At 35.2% G+C, this 19,521-nt stretch overlaps 1 protein-coding gene and 1 pseudogene across 1 annotated transcript; both read left to right on the forward strand.

Moving 5' to 3' along the window:
• The first annotated feature begins 11,532 nt into the window (after positions 1–11,532).
• On the forward strand, positions 11,533–12,165 carry LOC147511122 (general transcription and DNA repair factor IIH helicase/translocase subunit XPB1 pseudogene; annotated as a pseudogene).
• Positions 12,166–15,282: 3,117 nt separating this feature from the next.
• Positions 15,283–16,245, forward strand: LOC147511123 (protein FAR-RED IMPAIRED RESPONSE 1-like). The gene is made up of 2 exons (XM_086598365.1): positions 15,283–15,371; positions 15,450–16,245. Exons 1-2 carry the CDS (start codon positions 15,283–15,285, stop codon positions 16,243–16,245), a joined length of 885 nt encoding a protein of 294 aa, XP_086454491.1.
• The last annotated feature ends 3,276 nt before the right edge of the window (positions 16,246–19,521 follow it).

Here is a 19,521-nt window from a genome sequence, read left to right on the forward strand (position 1 = left end):
ACAAACTAATTTTAAATTATTTTTTTAAATTAACTAACAAATTTGTAACGCTTTTATAACCGTTACAAACGAATTTTAAATTATTTTTTTTAAATTAACTAACAACTTTGCAACGCTTAAAAACCGTTGGTAAAAATTTTAACAAATTACCAACGCTTAAAAAGCGTTTGTGAATTAAAAACCGTTGCAAAGGTTTTAAATATGTGTCTGAAATAGTTATACTAAAGCGTTGGAAATTTCGTTTTGTAACGCTTTTTTTGAAATTTGTTTTAACGCTTTTAACGTTGCAAATATTTCCAACACTTTACCGACGCCATATTTGCAACGCTTAAAAAGCGTTGTGAAAATTATTAGCAACGCTTTTTTGCCGTTGCAAATAGCCTGTTATGGTGTAGTGGGTTTAACTGGTACCTCTACAGTGGTAGGCTCTTTAGTTTCTATTTCGGTATCTAGTTCGATATCCGGTGTAGGGAGTATTGATGGGGTAACTATAGGCATAGTTACTTTGTTATCAACCACTCTTCGTAAGCGGAGAGTAGTGATGGCATTTAGGTCACCTACGATTGTAGTTTCCATTACTAGTATTACCGTTTACCTCAAAGCGTGGTTTGCTATTTTAGGGTTTGGTATCGCTTGTCCCGGAAACACGCCTTTTGGTTGGGCTTTCTCTTGGGCTAACCTTGTTGTATGCCCGCATTTATGGATTGTAAGATCCGTTGGTTTGATTGAGTCATTGTTTGGAAAAGTTGTTGGGTAACTTTGTATAAAGGCGCCGATACGATCCGGTTGTGTAGGTGTAGTAGTCACAGGTGGTGCGATTGGAACTATCTCATGTTGATTATTTATGGGTGGGTTGTGATAGTTACTATTGTTAACTGGAACGATACCTCTATTGATATTATAACTATTATAATTACCCTGACCTTGTATTTGACCTTGTTGTGGTTGCGCTTGGTTGTTATAATTATTATAATTCCCCTGACCTTGTCCTTGTCCTTGCCTAGGTGGAGCTTGATTATAATTGTTTGCTTGCCTAACATTTTGGTTATTAAACCCTGGAGGTGTAACTTGTTGATTGTTTCGCCAACTGAAGTTGGGATTTTGTCTCCATGGGGCATTAGGAATAGGATAGGTATTAATGGAGCAAGCATTATCTTGCTCTGATTGTTGTTGTTCATAGGCGAGAGGACAATAGGAGTCAGGGTGCTCCGGACTCAAAAAGAAATTACATGGGTTGGAGTTTACATTCATGACGGGGATAGGCTTTTGTTGAACGTAAATAGCCTCAACCTTTTAGTTAGAGATTCGATTAAATTTTTAAGTTGGATTGGGTTTCATCTCAAATATACCGTGGCCTTTAGCTGTTGAAGAAGAACTAGCGAGCGGGGGATATCATCACTACCCCCAATTATTATTGGGTTTAGTTTGATCTTCTAAAATTTGTAAGCCTCCGAGGCTCCTTTACTTAGGAAACTACCCCCATTCATTATGTCAAGGACTTCTTTATGGTGATGTAGAAGTCCTTTGAAAAAGGCACGATCTAACGTGTCTTTTGCTAGGTTATGGTGTGGACACTCTATAAGCAGATCGGTGAAACGATTCCAAGCCTCAGAAAATGATTCATGAGGATTCTATTGAAAAAAATGAATCTTGGAAAGCATCTCATCCGTCTTTAGGGATGGGTAAAAATGTTCCATAAACAGCTGAACAAGTTTAGCCCACGAGTCCACAGAGTTAGGCAGGCGATTAACCAAGACGCCGCTGCTTTATCGGCTAAGGTGAAGGGAAATACCCTCGGTTTAATTTGTTCCGCACCAACCATAGGGATGATGGAATGTTGTAAGGACTTGTTCAATCCTAATTAATGCCGATAAGGTTTTTCATGGTCTAAACCATGAAAAGCGGGTAACAAATTAAATATGTTTGAGGGATTCAAAAATCCCTAATCGTCTGCTAGAACGATACAAGATTTAGGGCTATCGCCAAGGCTTTGTAAAAGTCGAGAGAGGAGTCTCTCTTTCTTTCACCATTATGTCGGTGTGGTGGGTGGGATAGTAGCTAGAGGTGTAGTGATTGGTATACTCGATAGACTTGTTTGTTGAGGTTGACGGTTAATTACGTTCGGTGTTTTTCTCCGACTAGACCTTAATCTCATGTAAGTCTAAATCTAAACACGACAACACTCCAAACAATCTTGATATATTAGTATAAACCTCTAACTGGAGATGCGAGGTATGGAAGAAAGGAATACCTGACAAGGCCCTTGCTTCGCTTATGAATAACGTCTTGTTTACGTGTGTTCAGTGTATATAACAAGTTCGAACACTGAAAAACTTAAAAAATCGAAGTTCAAAACAAACCTGTGGAAATCCGGCAAAATTCAGCTTAGGGTGCGGGTGCGCTCACTTTGGGCGCAGGTGCGCTTAGTGTAAACTTCAAGTTACAGTGTTTGAGCGCGGGTCGTGCTCAGCTTCCAGTAACTTTAGCGCAGGTGCGCTCCGTGCAATTTTTCGAGGAACTATTCAATGCTGAAACGGAGAACCACAATGCTAAATGACTAATTATAGTAAGAAAACAATGCTAAATGGAACTAAGATGGCAGCGGCGCCATTTGATAAACATAAAAAGATAAAGTTTACCTATATTAATGAACGATGAAACTCAAAACGTAAGTAAACTAAAACTCATTTTTACTAATTGCTATCAAAGTTTTCTACTCTCAATCAAATTAAGATATAGTAGAGTAGGAAATTCGTTCCACTCCTAGTTCTTTAGCATGGAATGATTTCTTACTTAACTAATCAGTCTTATGTCTAGTGAGAGATTTACGAGGGGAATTCTATACTACGGGGTGGATTCAATTGACAAGTTACGAATAACGGAATGCTACGGAATACTGAAATGTGAATCTAGATAAAGAATTAGGGGGGAAGTGAATCCACCTCGAATCCAACTTCATCACCTAGCATAGACTGTTGTAATCCAATTCTTACGTTCTTACGGTAAGAATTGCTCGTTCTAATCCCTAATTAGCATGGCATTTCTGCCAATTATAACTAGCATGTGAGGTCGTCCACCCATTCTCATGGCGAAACACGACCTTCTAGAATGGAATAGACTCTACAACGACTCTACACTATACAACTAAGTTTTCATCAAGGCTTCATCAACCCCTCTAATGGAGGTTTTAGCCTTGATTCATCAAACCATTATTTCTCATTGAATTATAACTAAACATCATACAAAAATTCTAACTTAGCTAATTTAACTAACAATACTTCAATCTAATTTAACAACTCAGAAATGATACTCAACAAGAATTAAAATTAGATCTATAAATTGAAATGACAAAAATAGAAATTGACAAACTAGCTATTTTATTTATCAAACTAATGAAGAACAATGATTCTAAAGATTAATCTAAAACAAGAATTTAAATGAACTAAACTTAATTTTATTTAATGAAAACTAGATCTAGAATTATCTATAGTTTTAGGTCTAACTAGCTACCATTAACAAAGAGCTAATCTTTTGTTTTTATATGTTTCAGATCCAAAAATCGTGCATGGGCTTGGAGCCATGTTTTGGGCCAGAGAATCAGGCCCAAAACCCAATTCTTTCAGTCCAAAAAGGCCTCTTCAGCTGCAGTTGGCTTCTACAGACTTTTTGTCCACTTCTGCTCCTCTGATTGGGTTAAGGCTTGGACCATTGGAAAGCTCTTTCCTAGCCGGTCGTTTTGACATAAGGTAGACCCAATTCCAAGATCCGAGTCCAAAGATACGGCCTTCGGAAGTTCTTCATCGACTTTTGTGTTGTTTTCATTTCGCGTTGACTTTGACTTTTCAGCTTTAACGGGCTTTAGAAAGGCTTTGTCTTCTTGAATCTTGGCCTTTAATCATAAAACTCTTTAGCAACCAACCATTGCTCCTTTATCTCATCAAAGTGGCACATTTCTGCACATAATTGACTTTGAAGCCCAGGAACGCGCATAAAACACGAATAAATTATTAACTCTTAATTATTACTCACATAATTGGTCTAAAAGTATGACTGTTACAGGGTTAAAACTACAGTTTTGGGCTCTTATTAGTGTTGCAAAAGAATGTTTTTAGCCGCATTAGATGTCTCCACATTTTTTCCACGATTTTGATTCTTTTTTATTTGCAGATTGTGCCAAATACAACTTACGTAATTACAACCCCATATCAATGCACAGTAATTATAGCAAAATATATTAATTTCATTAACTAAGATCATCCACTACAAAAGTATTTCACACAACCACATGGGTCTTTGCTAATACACCGTCTTAAAAAATTTCCTCAACTATTAACTTATTTAGGCAAATTTCTTAAAAACTAGAACTTAGCAAAATCAACAAATATGCATTTTCTTCAAATTTGAACACCATCCATCCAAGCTAGTATTCTTCGTTAATCATATGGCATCTGATCGATCAATCTAGTACCTAGAAAAAAAGAAAAAGAAAAAGAGGCATAATTAAGAAAGTAATTAAAGACAGTAAAGCTAAAAGTATTATAGTATGCAATGCAAAAATATTTTCAACAAGTGCGTCAAACACTCAAACCTATGGACCTAAGATGTGGCAACACAACTACATCAACCCATCATAATTGGCCTGCACATGTGCTCAACTGCATCGATGCCACAAAAATACCAAGCAAATACCAACTTAGAAATTATAAGTACCATGAAAAGTCAAAACAAAAGTGCACCGTAACATGTGAATCCAAGGTACATATCACAGGAAGAGAAAATTCACGACAAAGAAAGATCAAACCGGACAATATGAAAAATCTCTCAACTTCTCAAAACAAGTCCCTCCTTGTTCCAAGTAATCCCTACAACCGGAAAACAGTTGGAACTTGGAGTCTTCAATGAAAAGGTTAGCCACTAGAACAATTTATTCAAACTTAAGAACAACAAATGTACCCAACTATAACAAGTACTCTTAAACTTCAAACAAACCTTCAACGAGCAAATCATGGCAATAAACAGAGATTGAACCAAACTGAGAAGAGACTAAATACCCAAATCCAACAATTATAGCTAGGCCAATTTAATTAAGACTGAAGGATTATAAAATGTGAAATCAAATGAATGCTTAAAAGAATTACAATAAATAATAGAAATAGATTAAAGCAACCTAAATTAAAGATGCAAAACAAATTTGTTATCAGGGATTCTACTTTCTAGTCCGAACCTTTATGATATTCACTAAGAAAATATAACCATTCTAACCTGTTGGATTGAGCTAACCCTGATTATCTTTCCATCCTAAACAATGAAAAACAAGTATATATTTAGCCAACAAGAAAACAAAGACAATGGAGAACAATATTGAATAACAAAGACACAAATAATGAAGTATTGAATGATATAAAGAAAAAATAATTAATCTGTACTTACAACATAATATCTGTATATATACTTTTATTAATTGTTATCTTCAAATGGTTAAGCTAATATTGAACACCATAACTGTTTTCATGTTTCCAGCATTCAATTTCTTTCTTTGATTATATATGGATGAAGCTTTGCATAGTAGAGACTGTGCAAAACAAACCTGAATTGTCATTCCATTTCCTTGCTGCGTGGGTTGTGATTTGATTCATGAATCAGTGCAAAGAAGGTTGTGCCATGTTGATTCCAAACCAAAACTAGTTAAGCCAAAATCTAACAGTTAAATACCTAAAACACATATTGAGTATTTACCTACATCCAATAAAGTTATCTTTATAACAAAATAAAAATAAAAAGTAAGTACAATAAATATTTTCTTAAAAATACCTCTTGTTCACCAACATTGACAGCCCGTTCCTCTAAGTCACTGAATGGCACACCCTGTTTGTTCACAAGGGAGATGCTAGAGATTGGTGAATGGCACACCCTTTACAGTCAGATCATTCATAATCATGAACGTCATGGACCCCTTTACAAATTGAACTTACCTCCTGTTTCTGTAATTGCATTTTCAAACTTTGGACTAACACACCTTAAGTTTGCATATCAAATCCCATGTCAATATCGTCCTCTTTAAAACAAGTTGGACAATTGGTAATACGGAAGTTGCTTGTATCTTTTTCCATCAAGTGGAGTAATTGATTACTCCTGCAAAAGTGATGACAAGCAACATCAGGATCGAGTAGTGTGTACTGACATTCCTTAAAATTCCCAGAAACCTTATGAAGCAAATCCCTGGAACTTTTATATAAGTTATCTATACTCCCCAAAGAGGAATATACACCAAGAAGCTTTATAACAAATCCAACCGGAAAAGCGAAAAAAGCCAAAAATAAAATTTAAGAAGTTTTCCTTCACTACGGTGTATATAACCTTGTTATGCAATTTTTTAATCAACAGATTTAACTTCATCTTTTTAGCGTCTTACTATGATTGAATCTTGTCCAAAAGGCTCAATCTTGATCTGTTTTCTCTTAATCATATTTTGCTTCAACCGAAATACATGTCATTGGCGTCTTGGAAAGCAATGCAAGGAGTGATGCAATAGATTGAGCACCTAATTCGGTGGCATACAATTGGTAAGTAGTAGTAGTAGCAATAGAAGTAGTAAACCAATACTTAAATTTTTTTATAATAAAATGATTCAACAATTTTTTTGGATTGGCTACTTTAAAATTATACGCAAAGAATAATGTAGTAGTATCTCAGATTAATTCAGAGTACCAGAGCACTTATTCAAGAACATACCTCATCTGCACCAACAGTGACTACTCTCTCTTCCAGAGCCCAAAGTTCAATCCTGAATTCCAATCCGCTGAAGGATAGGCAGACTAGTTTCAGTAGAAACTATTTTTAATTACCTACAAACCATCGCTTATTATAAACTTCTTAATTCTGTTCACAAAAACTACTCCATTATTTCTGGTGGTGGAGGATTAACCCAAAACCAATACAGAAATTAAATCTTTAAACTTTAATAGAGAGAGAGATTATCATAGCTTTGTGGTGGTGGAGGAACAAGATTAAGGCTTGCGAAACTTTAATTGAAGAAATGAAAAATAAAAATAAAAATGGGGCTGCTGGAGAGAGAGAGAGAGAGAGAAAGAAAAGTGTTTTTAGGGTTTTCTAATTTTATTCCTTTTTAGTTGAAGCCAAGAATGAAAAAGACCCCGCCAAAAACTTTTGTTGCAAAAATGAATATCCCGGCACATGAATGGAAAAACTTGTTGCTACGAAGATGGTGTTGCTACTGATTAAGTCCATTGTAGTGGCGGCAACAACGTTGCACAAGGTTAATTTCCTCGAAAAAAGATATTTATTAGTTAAAAAGAAAAAAGAAAATAGAGCATTTGCTACGCTGCAGTAGTAAATCCAAGTAAGCCCGGGGTTGATAGAACAACAATCATTTTGGCGACACTAGAAGGTGTGACAATTGATGTCTTTTACCAACAATTTTCGAGCGCTGCAAAAGGGAGCATTCTGTTGTAGTGAACATTATTTCATGCTTAAATACTGGTTTTATCATCATTTTTACGTTAACTGCGAAACCCTATGAAAACACAAAAATATAATTATTTTACGATTATTCAACACATAATTAACCAAAATGTTATGTCTCTACGGGGTTTTATTACAATTTTGGGTGCTTATCAATTATCCATTTCAACATATCTGATTCCAATGCTTCCATTTTTTTTTTATTTACATATGAAGTTCCATGTTTTAAGGTACAAATGGTGTTTTCTTCCTGGGCTTGTGCCCTACCAGAAGTCCCTTTGAAGGGCATTTATTGTAGTTGTAAATTTATGAGGTAAAAGGAATGGCAGATGTAATGGATTTAATCAAAACAGTTCTAGCTGCTTGTGAGAGGAGCTTACTTTTTCAACCAAAGATTTTATTATTTACTTTGGAGATAATGCTACTAAAAATCTTAGATTTATATTCTACCCTAGGTATTTCCCCCCTATTTGAATAGGTCTCATATTGAGCATTGTAAAGGTTCTGTTTGGTTGAACCTTACTTATATAGGAATTTTGGGGAGAATGATGTTGCGACTGAGTTCGAAAGATCAAAATGCCTACGTATCCAATTCATGACGACCTGGAATCAAGTCGAACGTAGTTCATTATTTGGATTCTGGGATCGAATGATCGATGACGAATGGAGAAGATGGAGAGTGGAGAAGAAGCCTAGAATTCTCCCTCCTTTGTTTAGAGAGTGGAGAGGAAATATAAAGAATTCCCTCCCCCCTTTTGGTGCTCCATGAATTGAATGAGATCCACCTTTGGTGCTCCATTTATTGATGATATTTAATGCAAGTATTCATGTTTATTTTGTAACCATTTGATAACTCATGACTCTTGAGATAACTAATTATAATGATTCAATAAGTTAGTATCAAGATATGATCAATGGCAATGACACGTGTTGAATATATTGATGACAATATATGTCCCCCACAAGCATATGGGAGATGCTATTTTTCTGATCATAGGCATGTTTTTACTAAAATGTATGCCAGGTTTGTCATAGTTAATCTATTGTCCTATGATCTTACATAACTGTCTTAAAGCATGAATAAGCTTAGTTGCTTCTTCTAAATTGGCTCTAAAAAAATGAATGCATCATCAACAAAAAGGAGGTGAGAGATTACAGAACTATTCCTTGAAATTTTGATACCATATCATGAAGTTTGTTTTCATTGGTTTTTTGACTAAGAATCCTTGAGAGAATCTCCATACAAAGAATAATAAATAGGATAGGAGATAAGGGGTATCCTTGCCTGAGACCCCTAGCAAACTTGAAGTGGCACGTAGGTGTGTCATTAATGATTAGAGAGAAGTGGGGGAAGGTAATGTATTGTCTGACAAGGTGGACAATTTTTTGTTCAAAACCTAGGGATGAGAGAGTGGATAGGATAGAGGATCAACAGACTTTGTCAAAGGCTTTGACATGTCTAGTTTGATAGCCATGAGTCCATAACTTCCTTTTTGTGAGCTTAAGGGTATATGCATGATCTCATGAGCAAGAATGATGTTCTCACTTATTTGCCTTTTTGGCACAAAGGCACTTTGGAAAGGGAATATACAATTTGAGATTGTATGTTTAAGTTTATTGGAGAGGAGTTTGAAAATGATCTTATAGGTAGGATATGTTACAAAGACTTGTAGGCCGGAACTCATTGAATGACACAGGGTTTTACACACTTTGGGATTAAAACAATGTTGGTGTGGTTTATGGGAGCAAGAGAATGCCCTTGGATGAAGAAATCTAAAACCATTTGGTGGGTTGAATTCCCAATAATATCTCAAGAGTTGTGGTAAATGGTGGGTTGAATTCCCAATAATATCCCAAGAGTTGTGGTAAAAGATTGCTGGAAAGCCATTAGGGCCAGGTGCCTTGAGGCCTCCAATGCTAAACACAACATCTTGAACTTCTTTAAAATTTACAGGTATGAGAATGTCATTATTGTCTTATAGAGAGATTCCAGGTCAGAAAAGGATAGCTATAGGTTGGAGAGCAACAATTATTCTACTAGACAAAAGATTTTGGAAGTAAGAAATTAAATTAAACCACAGTAAGGCCTATGTCATGATGATTAACCCAATTTCCTTGAGAGTCTTTAAGACATTCAATTTTATTGAATTTTTTGTGTATAGGAGTTTTGATGTGAAAATGCTGTGGCTGTGTATTTTTATCCCCTTCCAAGATATATTTATCTCTAGATTTTTGTTCCCAGATTTTTTCCTCACTTGTAAGTAAAAGATCAAATTTAGCAAAAGCAATGTGTTCTAAGTTAACATTTTCTCTAAAGGGGTTTCTAGTTTGAATGTTTGCAATATGATTTTTGAGAAGAGAAATCCTTTTAAAAATATTACCAAAGGTACTTTTGTTCCAGAATTTGAAAGCCTTTTTTGTGGAGGATAGATGTTTACCAAAGGAAAGGTAATATGGACTATTTAAGGGGAGATGAACTCTCTACCAAACGTTTGTAACGCCAGTGTGATAGTCAGGGTGGTCAATCCACATATAGTGGAATTTAAAAGGCTTGTGTGTGTTTTGAAATGGTGGGTGAGTGTTGTGAAGGATTGGAGAGTGGTCAAATTTAATGATTGGTAAATGATAGAGAATGGATTTAGGGAAGATGATGAGGTGCCACTCCGGACATGAGAGTGCCCTATCAAGCCTTTGTTGTATGTTGTCCTTGTCAGTTCTCTAATTATTGGTCCAAGAAGTCTCCAGACTTCTTAGGTTGGTTAAACCATGACATAAGAGAGATTTGTACAACCAGACTTATTCAGAGATAAAGTTTTAGTAAAAAATAAATGAATAAATAAAAATTTGAGATTGGCCTTTATTGAATTGAGTATTTCAATGGTATTGGGGTTAGATTGGGTCATCCCAAAACCATTTAGATGATTACTATGCCACATTTGGATAAATTATGATGGGTCCCACACTACTTTAATTGTTAAAAGAAAAGAGAAAAGTGTTAGACATGCGTTGGTTCATTCCACAATCACTATGACTATGTCACATTAAGGTGGTAGAGATTGTCATTATCACCTAGTCTATGACCAAGCCACACACACACACACACACATACACACATATATATATATATATATAGTCATTCTCTAAAAAGTAGATACTTAAGTTAACTTAAAATAAGTACGAAAGTAAAACTTCACCTATAAAATGAATTCAACCCCAATGTTTTGTGGATATGATATACTAACTATAAAGATCATCTCCATAAAATTTCAGCTCATTTGGAAACCTCCAACATTGGCAAAAAATTATTGCAAAAACTCAACTTTTCTGAACCGTTAGATTTATTTTTAAAGATGACAACAATTTTTATCTATGTTAGAGGTTTTTAAATGAGCTGAAATTTTATGAAGATGATCTTTATGGTGAGTATTTCATAACCACAAAAAAATTAGATTTGAATTCATTTTATAGGTGAAATTTTATTTACGTACTTATTTTAAGTTAACTTAAATAATTATGTTTTAGAAAAGGACAATATATATACAGCCCGGCTCTTAAACGGATGTATTTATATTTCTAACTAATGAACTTAACAAAAAAAGAAATTAAATCTCACGTGAGAAACAAAAAAAAGGCAAATAATCCCGTATTCTCTCCATTGATTCTCTTCAAACTCTCTTTTTTAGCTTTCTCTCTTTCTTTCATGTTCCTCTTCTTCTTCAAACTCTCTTTTTTAGTTTTCTCTCTTTCTCTTATGTTCCTCTTCTTCTTCACTCTGTTTAACTTCTCACCATTTCCCCATTCAAATCCATCTTCTTCTTCTAAAATATTTATTTAATGTAACCAGTGTTGTCGATTTGTGCGCGTCGTAGAATATCCAGTTAGGTGTGTGCTTACGAGTGTTTGATGTGTGAGTAATTATCAGGCACACATTGTTGGTGCCCTTATCTACAACGTTTTTGAATGTATGACTTAAGCTTCGACGACACACAAAAAATTGAACTTAAGCCTCAAGTACAGGCACGACCATACCAAGAAGAGAGCCTTAGTATAATGTTTGGTACTGGGAGAGCGAGATCTGGCATTATTATACTGCCTTGTGGAGCAGGAAAGTCGCTAGTTAGCATCTCAGCGTCACGTCGAATATGTAAAAGCTGCCTTTGCCTAGCTACAAGTGTTGTTTTTGTGGACCAATGGACCGAACAGTTCAAGCGTTGGTCTACCATTCGAGAAGATGAAGTATGTCGTTTTACCGCTGATGATAAAGAAGATCTTCACCGAAATGCAGGCATTGTTGTGACCACTTATAACATGGTTGCTTTTGGTGGTATACGATCTAAAGAGTCTGAGAAGCTCATTGAAGAGATAAGAAATAGAGAATGGGGGCTTATCATGGACGAGGTGCATGTGGTTCCTGCACAAGTGTTCCGAAAAGTCATCAGCATAACCAAATCTCATTGCAAACTCGGCCTCACTGCTACACTTGTGAGAGAAGATGATCGTATAAGTGATCTCAACTTCCTTATTGGTCCCAAATTATATGAAACAAATTGGTTGGATCTGGTTAAGTGTGGGTTCATTGCTAATGTTCAATGCACCGAAGTACAGTGTCCAATGACAAAGGAGTTCATGGAGAAGTACTTGAAGAAAGAAATTCAAAGAAAAAGCATGCACTTTATGCGATGAATCCAAATAAGTTCAAGGCTTGTGAGTTTCTGATACGGTATCACGTACAACAGTGTGGACATAAGATTATTGTTTTCTCTGATAATCTTTTTGCATTGACCGAGTACGCGATAAAGCTTCATAAACCTATGATATATGGTGCTACCTGCCACGATGAGAGAAAAATAGTTCTGGATAAATTAAGGAACAGTTCAAATGTTAACACCGTTTTCCTTTCATAAAGTGACAATGATGACCAACCTCAGTCTCGTAGCGTGGGTGACGAATTGAATCACAGGCCGCAGTTCATTGATGTCGTGAGAACAATCATTTCAACTATATATTCACATAAATAACTCATAAAATAGTTGAATCCAATTCAATTTTTTCTAGACTTCATCAATAATTCAAGGTTAAAGAAACAATCGCTTCAGATTCGTTATAGTTTCAATTGCCAATAGTGCTTATTCCATGTCAGTTTGGTTTTTGTGGAGAGTAGGGGGATTAAGTTTTTTTTTTTCTTTTTCATTAGTTAATATGGAGAGAAAGAGAGGAGATACCAAAGAAAAAGAGACAAGAAAAGAGAACTGGGAAAGAGAGATAAAAGCAGAGATAAAACCTGAGACAGAGGAGAGAGAATTTGGAGGGAGAGAATATTAGTGAGAGATAGAGTCACGAATAGGGAAATTAGGAGATTATTTGCTTTTTTTTTTTGTTTCTCATGTGAGATTTTCTTTTTTTGTTAAGTCTGAAAATTAGAAATATAAGTACATCCGTTTAAGAGCCAGGCTAATAGAGTCCCAATCTTAGAAGTACGTACTTAAATTAGTGATTAACGAACTAAACCTTATGAGATCCCATGAGATTTAGTAATCCAAAACAAAAAAAAAACCCACTGTAATCTCTATTATTTTCTCTCTTTCCCTCCCTATTTTCTCTCCTCCATTACGTGACTCTCTCTCTCTCTCCCTCTCCCTCTCCCTCACAGTTAAGCTCTCTTTCTTTACTTAAATCTCTTAAATCTTTTTTCTTTTCTCTCAAAAAAAAAAAAAAAAAAAAAACCATTCATATTCTCCTTCTAGTACTTTTTCTTTAGTAAACAAGGACAATTTCACTATTGTTTGAAGGTATTTGGTTCTACTTATGTTTCTTTAATAGTATCATATTAAAGAAGAACTAGAATATTTTGCATATAGTCTCTTTTTTCCCGATGGAATATACATACTGTATTTTTAGTAGTTGTAATATGACATGTGCTTCAGTTTAACATTCTATTGTTTTAAAAAATTTTAAATTTAAGGGAGTGGTTTGGAGTTGAAGTGTTTGTTACTTACGATGTATAGGTGAAAGAATTACAATGTATAGTTCAAAAATAAATCGGTACTACTTTGGCGTTGGTGTTGTTTCGTAACTACTGAAATAAAAATAAAAAATGAATGTCGCACTCTTTGATTCTTCATTTTTCAATTATCACATACTACCATAGTACCACAGTGCCACAAAAGACCATGCTACAAAATAACTGGCAACATTCATGCATATTGAAATTGTCTATATGTGTGAGCAGTATAGCTTGGTGACCGTGCAAACAAAAATTAAAAATGCTTGGTTGTGTTATAGTAATGATGCAGAGAAACCAGTGATCAGGTGGTGAACAAGGTTGTGAGAGATCTGGAAGCTTATATGCAGATGTCGGTTAGGGACATGCCATATTCATGAGTCAAGCAATCTTGGTCAGCTTATTGGCATTCAGATGGTCTTCAAGCCGGCCATCAGTTGACAAGATGTGCTCTTAGATTCCACCCATAGAAGGAAGCTTTAAATTGAATGACGCTTTAAATGACATATGCATGCAGGGAATGGGCATGGAGGAGCCATCAGATATAGTGAAGGAAGAGTGGTAATTGCATTGTTAGGCTCACGAGGGCTGAACTCAATTATATATATGGAGATCTAATAATAGGAAAAAACAACGTCCTTAAGCTTGTTCTATAGAGATGGGAGAGGGGACTTGTCCTTACTTGGATGCAAATGCATAGTATAAACAATACTTTACAGATGCCACTAACTACACACACTACACTATTTATGCATTATTTCCATTTGTTTATTGTACTTATTAGTAGGAACTATACGTGCTAAAATAATAATTAATTATTATTGCATAGTGCTTTTTGGTAATGAGTTTAATTTATTTTTGTGTCAGGTTATAGTGAAATGGAAAATTCGGAAGTCGATGTAGAGAGTGGGAGCTTAGGTGCTGAAAATATTGAGATTTACACTCCTCAAGTATTAAACGATGTGAAGCCAAAAGTAGGTCAGGAGTTTGAATCATTGGATGATGTTTACAACTTTTATAATGAATATGCAAAAATAGCTGGATTTAGTGTACGTAGTTGGTCTCAGCAGAAGAAGAATGGTGCAGCAATAAGAAAGGAATATGTTTTGTTATAAACAAGGAAAAAGTTCACTAGTAGCGGATGTTGGGAAAAAAAGGCGTCGGGGTAATACAAAAGAAGATTGTAAGGCAAAAATAGCAGTAACGAAGACAAAATCTGGTGCATTTATAGTTAGTGTATTTATTGAGGGGCATACTCACTCATTGTCAACACCAGGTAGAGTACACTTTCTAAGATCTCACCGTGGCTTTTCTACTGCCCAAAAATGTTTAACGCAACAACTTGCCATGGTTAATATACCACAACATCAACAATTCAACTTGCTTGGTGTGCTGTCAGGTGGGATAGAAAACATTGGTTTTATACATAGAGATTTATATAACCAGAAAAGGAACAAGCGTAATGCGGTGAAGGGCCACGATGGAGATATGTTTCACGAGTACTTAAAATTGGAACAAGCAAAGAATCCTTCTTTCACTTTTAAAATTGAGGTAGATGTTGAACAAAGGATTACTCATTGTTTTTGGACAAATGCAACCTCTAGGTGAGCATACAAGTTTTTTGGAGACGTGGTTATTTTTTATACTACGTATAAAACCAATCGATATGGATTGATTTTTGCACCATTATATGGGGTGGGGTTAATAATCATGGCCAGACCGTTTTATTTGCTTGTGTATTTTTATGTGATGAGACTGCAGTTACGTTTGGTTGGTTATTCGACCAATTTTTAAAAGCTATGCCGGACGCGCCGAAAATGATTATAATAGATCAGGATCCAACAATGACAAAAGCCATTTCTCTAGCTCTTCCAAATACTTATCACAGGTATTGTAATTTTTGTTTTGTTTTATTTTTCTTTCTTTTGGCATATTAAATATGGGCATTGCGTCACAAGTACTGCAGTTGGCACATATTGACAAAATTCTCGGAGAGATTAGATACAATTAAGTATATTGAGTACTACAGTGAGTTCTCAAGTTGCATATGGAGATGTGAGACAAAGGACGAGTTTGACTCCAAATGGACTGATCTTGTTGAGAGGAGTGGTTTACATGAAAACAAATGGTTACAGTCATTGTACGATATTCGTTCACAATGGGTGCCTGCATATGTGAATCATATTTTCTCTGCTGGTATGTCAAGTAGCCAACGAGCGGAAAGCGCTCATTCATTCTACAAGAGGTATGTTTCCAAGGAAAATTCTTTAGTAGATTTTATGATTCAATTTGGTAGGGGACTTATGCACCAACGCCATGAAGAATTAAGTGCATATAACAAAGATATGATTGAGAAACCTAAATTGAAAATGCCCCATAATTTTTTGGTACACATGGCTGATGTTTATACACTTGAGATGTTTTTTAAATTTCAAGATGAGTTGTGGGAGAGCTTGAATTATAGATTTGAGCTTCTTGGTGACAATGACAGTTGTTGTATTTATAAAGTTGAAAGGAAAATCTTGGGGAAGAAAATGGTGGAAAAGTATAGAGTGCGGGAAATTTGTTATAAAAAAAATTTGGATTTTGCTTCATGCAGTTGCAAGATGTTTGAAAGCTCAGGGGTTATTTGTAGACACGTATTGGGATATTTGAACAAAATTCATGATTATGATAACTTGCCGAACCAATACATTTTAAAGAGATGGTGTAAAGCTGGAAAATCAGAGACAGTCATTGATGATGGTGGAATGGAGATATAAGATGATAAACTATACCTCATGAAGAGGAATGAACTTATTCAAATGTCTACCGTTGTAGTTGATAAAGCTCTTAGAAGTAAAGAAGCAATTAAAGTGTATAATGATGCTTTAGATGGTGCACTTGAAGAGATTAAGAAGTTAGTTGATTGTGGCACAAGTGTAGCAGCAACACGCGATAAATGTAGTCTTTCTGAAAATAAGAGTTCGAATTTGGAAAACAATTACAAGAAACCGAGTCAAGCAAGGGCAAAAGGGTGCGGAAAAAGGATTAAGAGGGGAAAATAGAAAACACTTAGGAAGGGGAAACAAAATAAAGGTAGGCGGTGCAATGGTTGTAATAAGGTAGGAGTGTCTCATGACAAAAGGAATTGTCCAATGCTTAATAATGGGCAAGTAACGCCACTTTATTTTTAATCCTAAAAGTGCATTTCATATATTCTTTGTACTGTTAATTGCCTTGTGATAACTATAAAATGGATAGTCTACCTACGAAATGAACGATGAATTCACAACGTAAGTAAACTAAACTTAATACTTGTTACGAGCCTAATTTATCAAAGAATTCTACTCTCAATCCTATGAGATATAGTGGAGTAGATAAGTTCGTTCCACTCCTAGTTCCCTAGCATGGATTGTTTTCTAAGTCTAACTAGTCGCTCTTAAGTCAATGAGAGCTTTACGAAGGGTGTTATACTACGATGAAACTAAAATGAGTCTACGTTGAATTTAACTACGAATACTATGGAAATATGCTTGTTTTTGAATCTAGATAAAGGATTAGAGGGGAATTGAATCCACCTCGAATCCAACTTAATAACCTAGTATAGATTCTTGTATCTCGATTCTCACGTTCTTACGGCAAGAAATTCGAGTTCTAATCCCTAGTGTTCATGGCATTTCTACCGAGTACTAACTAGCATGTGAAGTCGTCCACCCATTCTCATGGCGAAACACGACTTTCTAGAGTGGAATAGATTCTACAACCAATTCTATACTAACCACTAAGTTTTCATCAAGGCTTCATCAACCCCTCTAATGGAGGATTTAGCCTTGATTCATCAAACTAACAATTCCCATTAAATCTAAACTAAACATAATGAAAAGATTCTAACTTTATGCGATTTCACTAAACAATAATCGAAATCTAATTAATAACTATGATGATAACAAACAATAATGGAATTTAGATCTATAAATCGAAATTGACAAAATAACTATTTTATTATCTAATCAATCAAGAACAATAATTTGAGAGTTTAATCTAAAACAAAATTGAAATGAAATTAAACTTAATTAATCTAATGAAAACTAGATCTAGAATTAAGGTTTAATGGAGGCTAACTAATCTAATTTATTTTCTAACCTAACTATCTACCATTAATGAAGAGCTAAGCTTTTGTTTTTATACATCCAGATCAAAATTCGTGCATGGGCTTGGAGCCATGGGTTGGGCGGAGAATCGGGCCCAAAACCCAGTCTTCGATCAAAAGGCCTCTTCAGCTGCAGTTGACTTCCACAGACTTTTCGTCCACTTCTGCTCCTCTGATTGGGTCAAGGCTTGGACCATTACAAAGCTCTTTCGAGGCGGTCGTTTTGACATAAGGTATGCCCAATTCAGTCTGAGTCCAAAGATACGGCTTTGGAAGTTCTGGCGACTTTTGCTCCGTATCTCGCTAAAGTGGTACATTTCTCGCACATAATGGACTTTGAAGCTGAAATGCATAAAAAAGCGTAATCAGTGTTAACTCTTACTTATTATTCACATAATTGGTCTAACAGATATGATTATTAAGGGGTTAAAACTACAGTTTTGGGCTCTTATCAAACCACCCCAAACGGACATTTTGCTTGTCCTCAAGCAAATATGAGAAATTAGAATAAGTGACCAAAATGGAGTTCTAACTACTCGTTTACTGAGTCGCGATTGCATTGACCATATGCAACAAGGCCTTAAACCACTAGGAATTCCCTAGTGGGCCGAGTTATAACCTCGTGAGAGTTTTTCGAGTGAAGGTACTCACAAACTTCATCTATATCTTCTGGCGACTAAGAAAATAAAACTATTGTTTCCTTATTCATGCTCAACTATCTATACATCTCTCTAGCAATTACATAAGAATAACCAGTCAAAACCCTAAGTTAATATATGCATAATAATCAATCATCTACAATAAGCATATATATACAATGAGTAGTACTATCAAATGTTTAGCGAGGTTTGTTTCGAGAACTTCGGAATAAGCGTCCTTAAATAGGTTCTCACAATAATAGTCAAGAAACAACACTCTGATTTTTGCACTCAAGTTTAGCTACTCCGATTAATGCAGTGGGCACACTTTACCTTACAATCTCAATGACAACAAGGAAGCCGGGGTCGATCAAACACATCGCCACTTACTATCACACTAACCTATTCCTAATTGGGCTAGAGGTCTTTATTAGGTGTTACGGGGATTAGGAGATGGTTTAAGAAGGAAGGAAATGGATATTCAAAGGACAAGTCACGAGATAATAGAGTCTTCATTATTATGTAACTTAGAGAAAACCTTGTTATTTTCTTTTGCTTCTATACTTTGTTTCCATCCTTAGCCATATTTTTTTCTTTTTTTTTTTTCTTTGGCTTTTGACTCCTTTTTATTCTTTTTTTTTTTGGAGTTTTTATTTTATTTCTATTTTTCTTTTCTTTGGATGGAAACTTCTTTTTTCTTTATTTTTAAAGCAACTAACAATTTTTGTTTACACAGGTTTTTCTCTTCTTCTTTCTTCACTCATTCTATTCTCAGACTTATTCTAAATTGGGTAGGTTGATTTATTCTATTTTTTTTTTTTTATTTTGTTTTTGTTTTTGTAACAGGGTAAAGGAATTGTGGTTTATGGAAGGCTAAAAAGAAATTTCGTGAGTGGCGACTAGCGGAAAATAATTCATAGGTTTGAATTTACGGCTATATCGATCAAAGAAGCGGCCTAAATTCTCACTTAGGATATGGTTTAGTGATCAAGCAAGTGGGCGTGTGATTTCTCTATCCGGATTTTACTTCTCCCTTGTGTCATTTCTCAAATGTTTCGCTCATATAAGGCTTTAGGCTATATTCTCACAGGATTTGTAGAATAAGTACTCTAGCCTAGATTTGAGAAACTTCTTGCTAACAATCATAGATACTCATGTAATATATTTATAGATAGATGCAAAGATTATTACCTACATTATTAACCTAAGTTTCTAACAATTATTACGATGCAACAACTATGTGAGACTTCTAGATTGTTAAGAGCATG

This window comes from Coptis chinensis, chromosome 3, assembly GCF_015680905.1.
Source record: "Coptis chinensis isolate HL-2020 chromosome 3, ASM1568090v1, whole genome shotgun sequence".
Lineage (NCBI taxonomy): Eukaryota > Viridiplantae > Streptophyta > Magnoliopsida > Ranunculales > Ranunculaceae > Coptis > Coptis chinensis.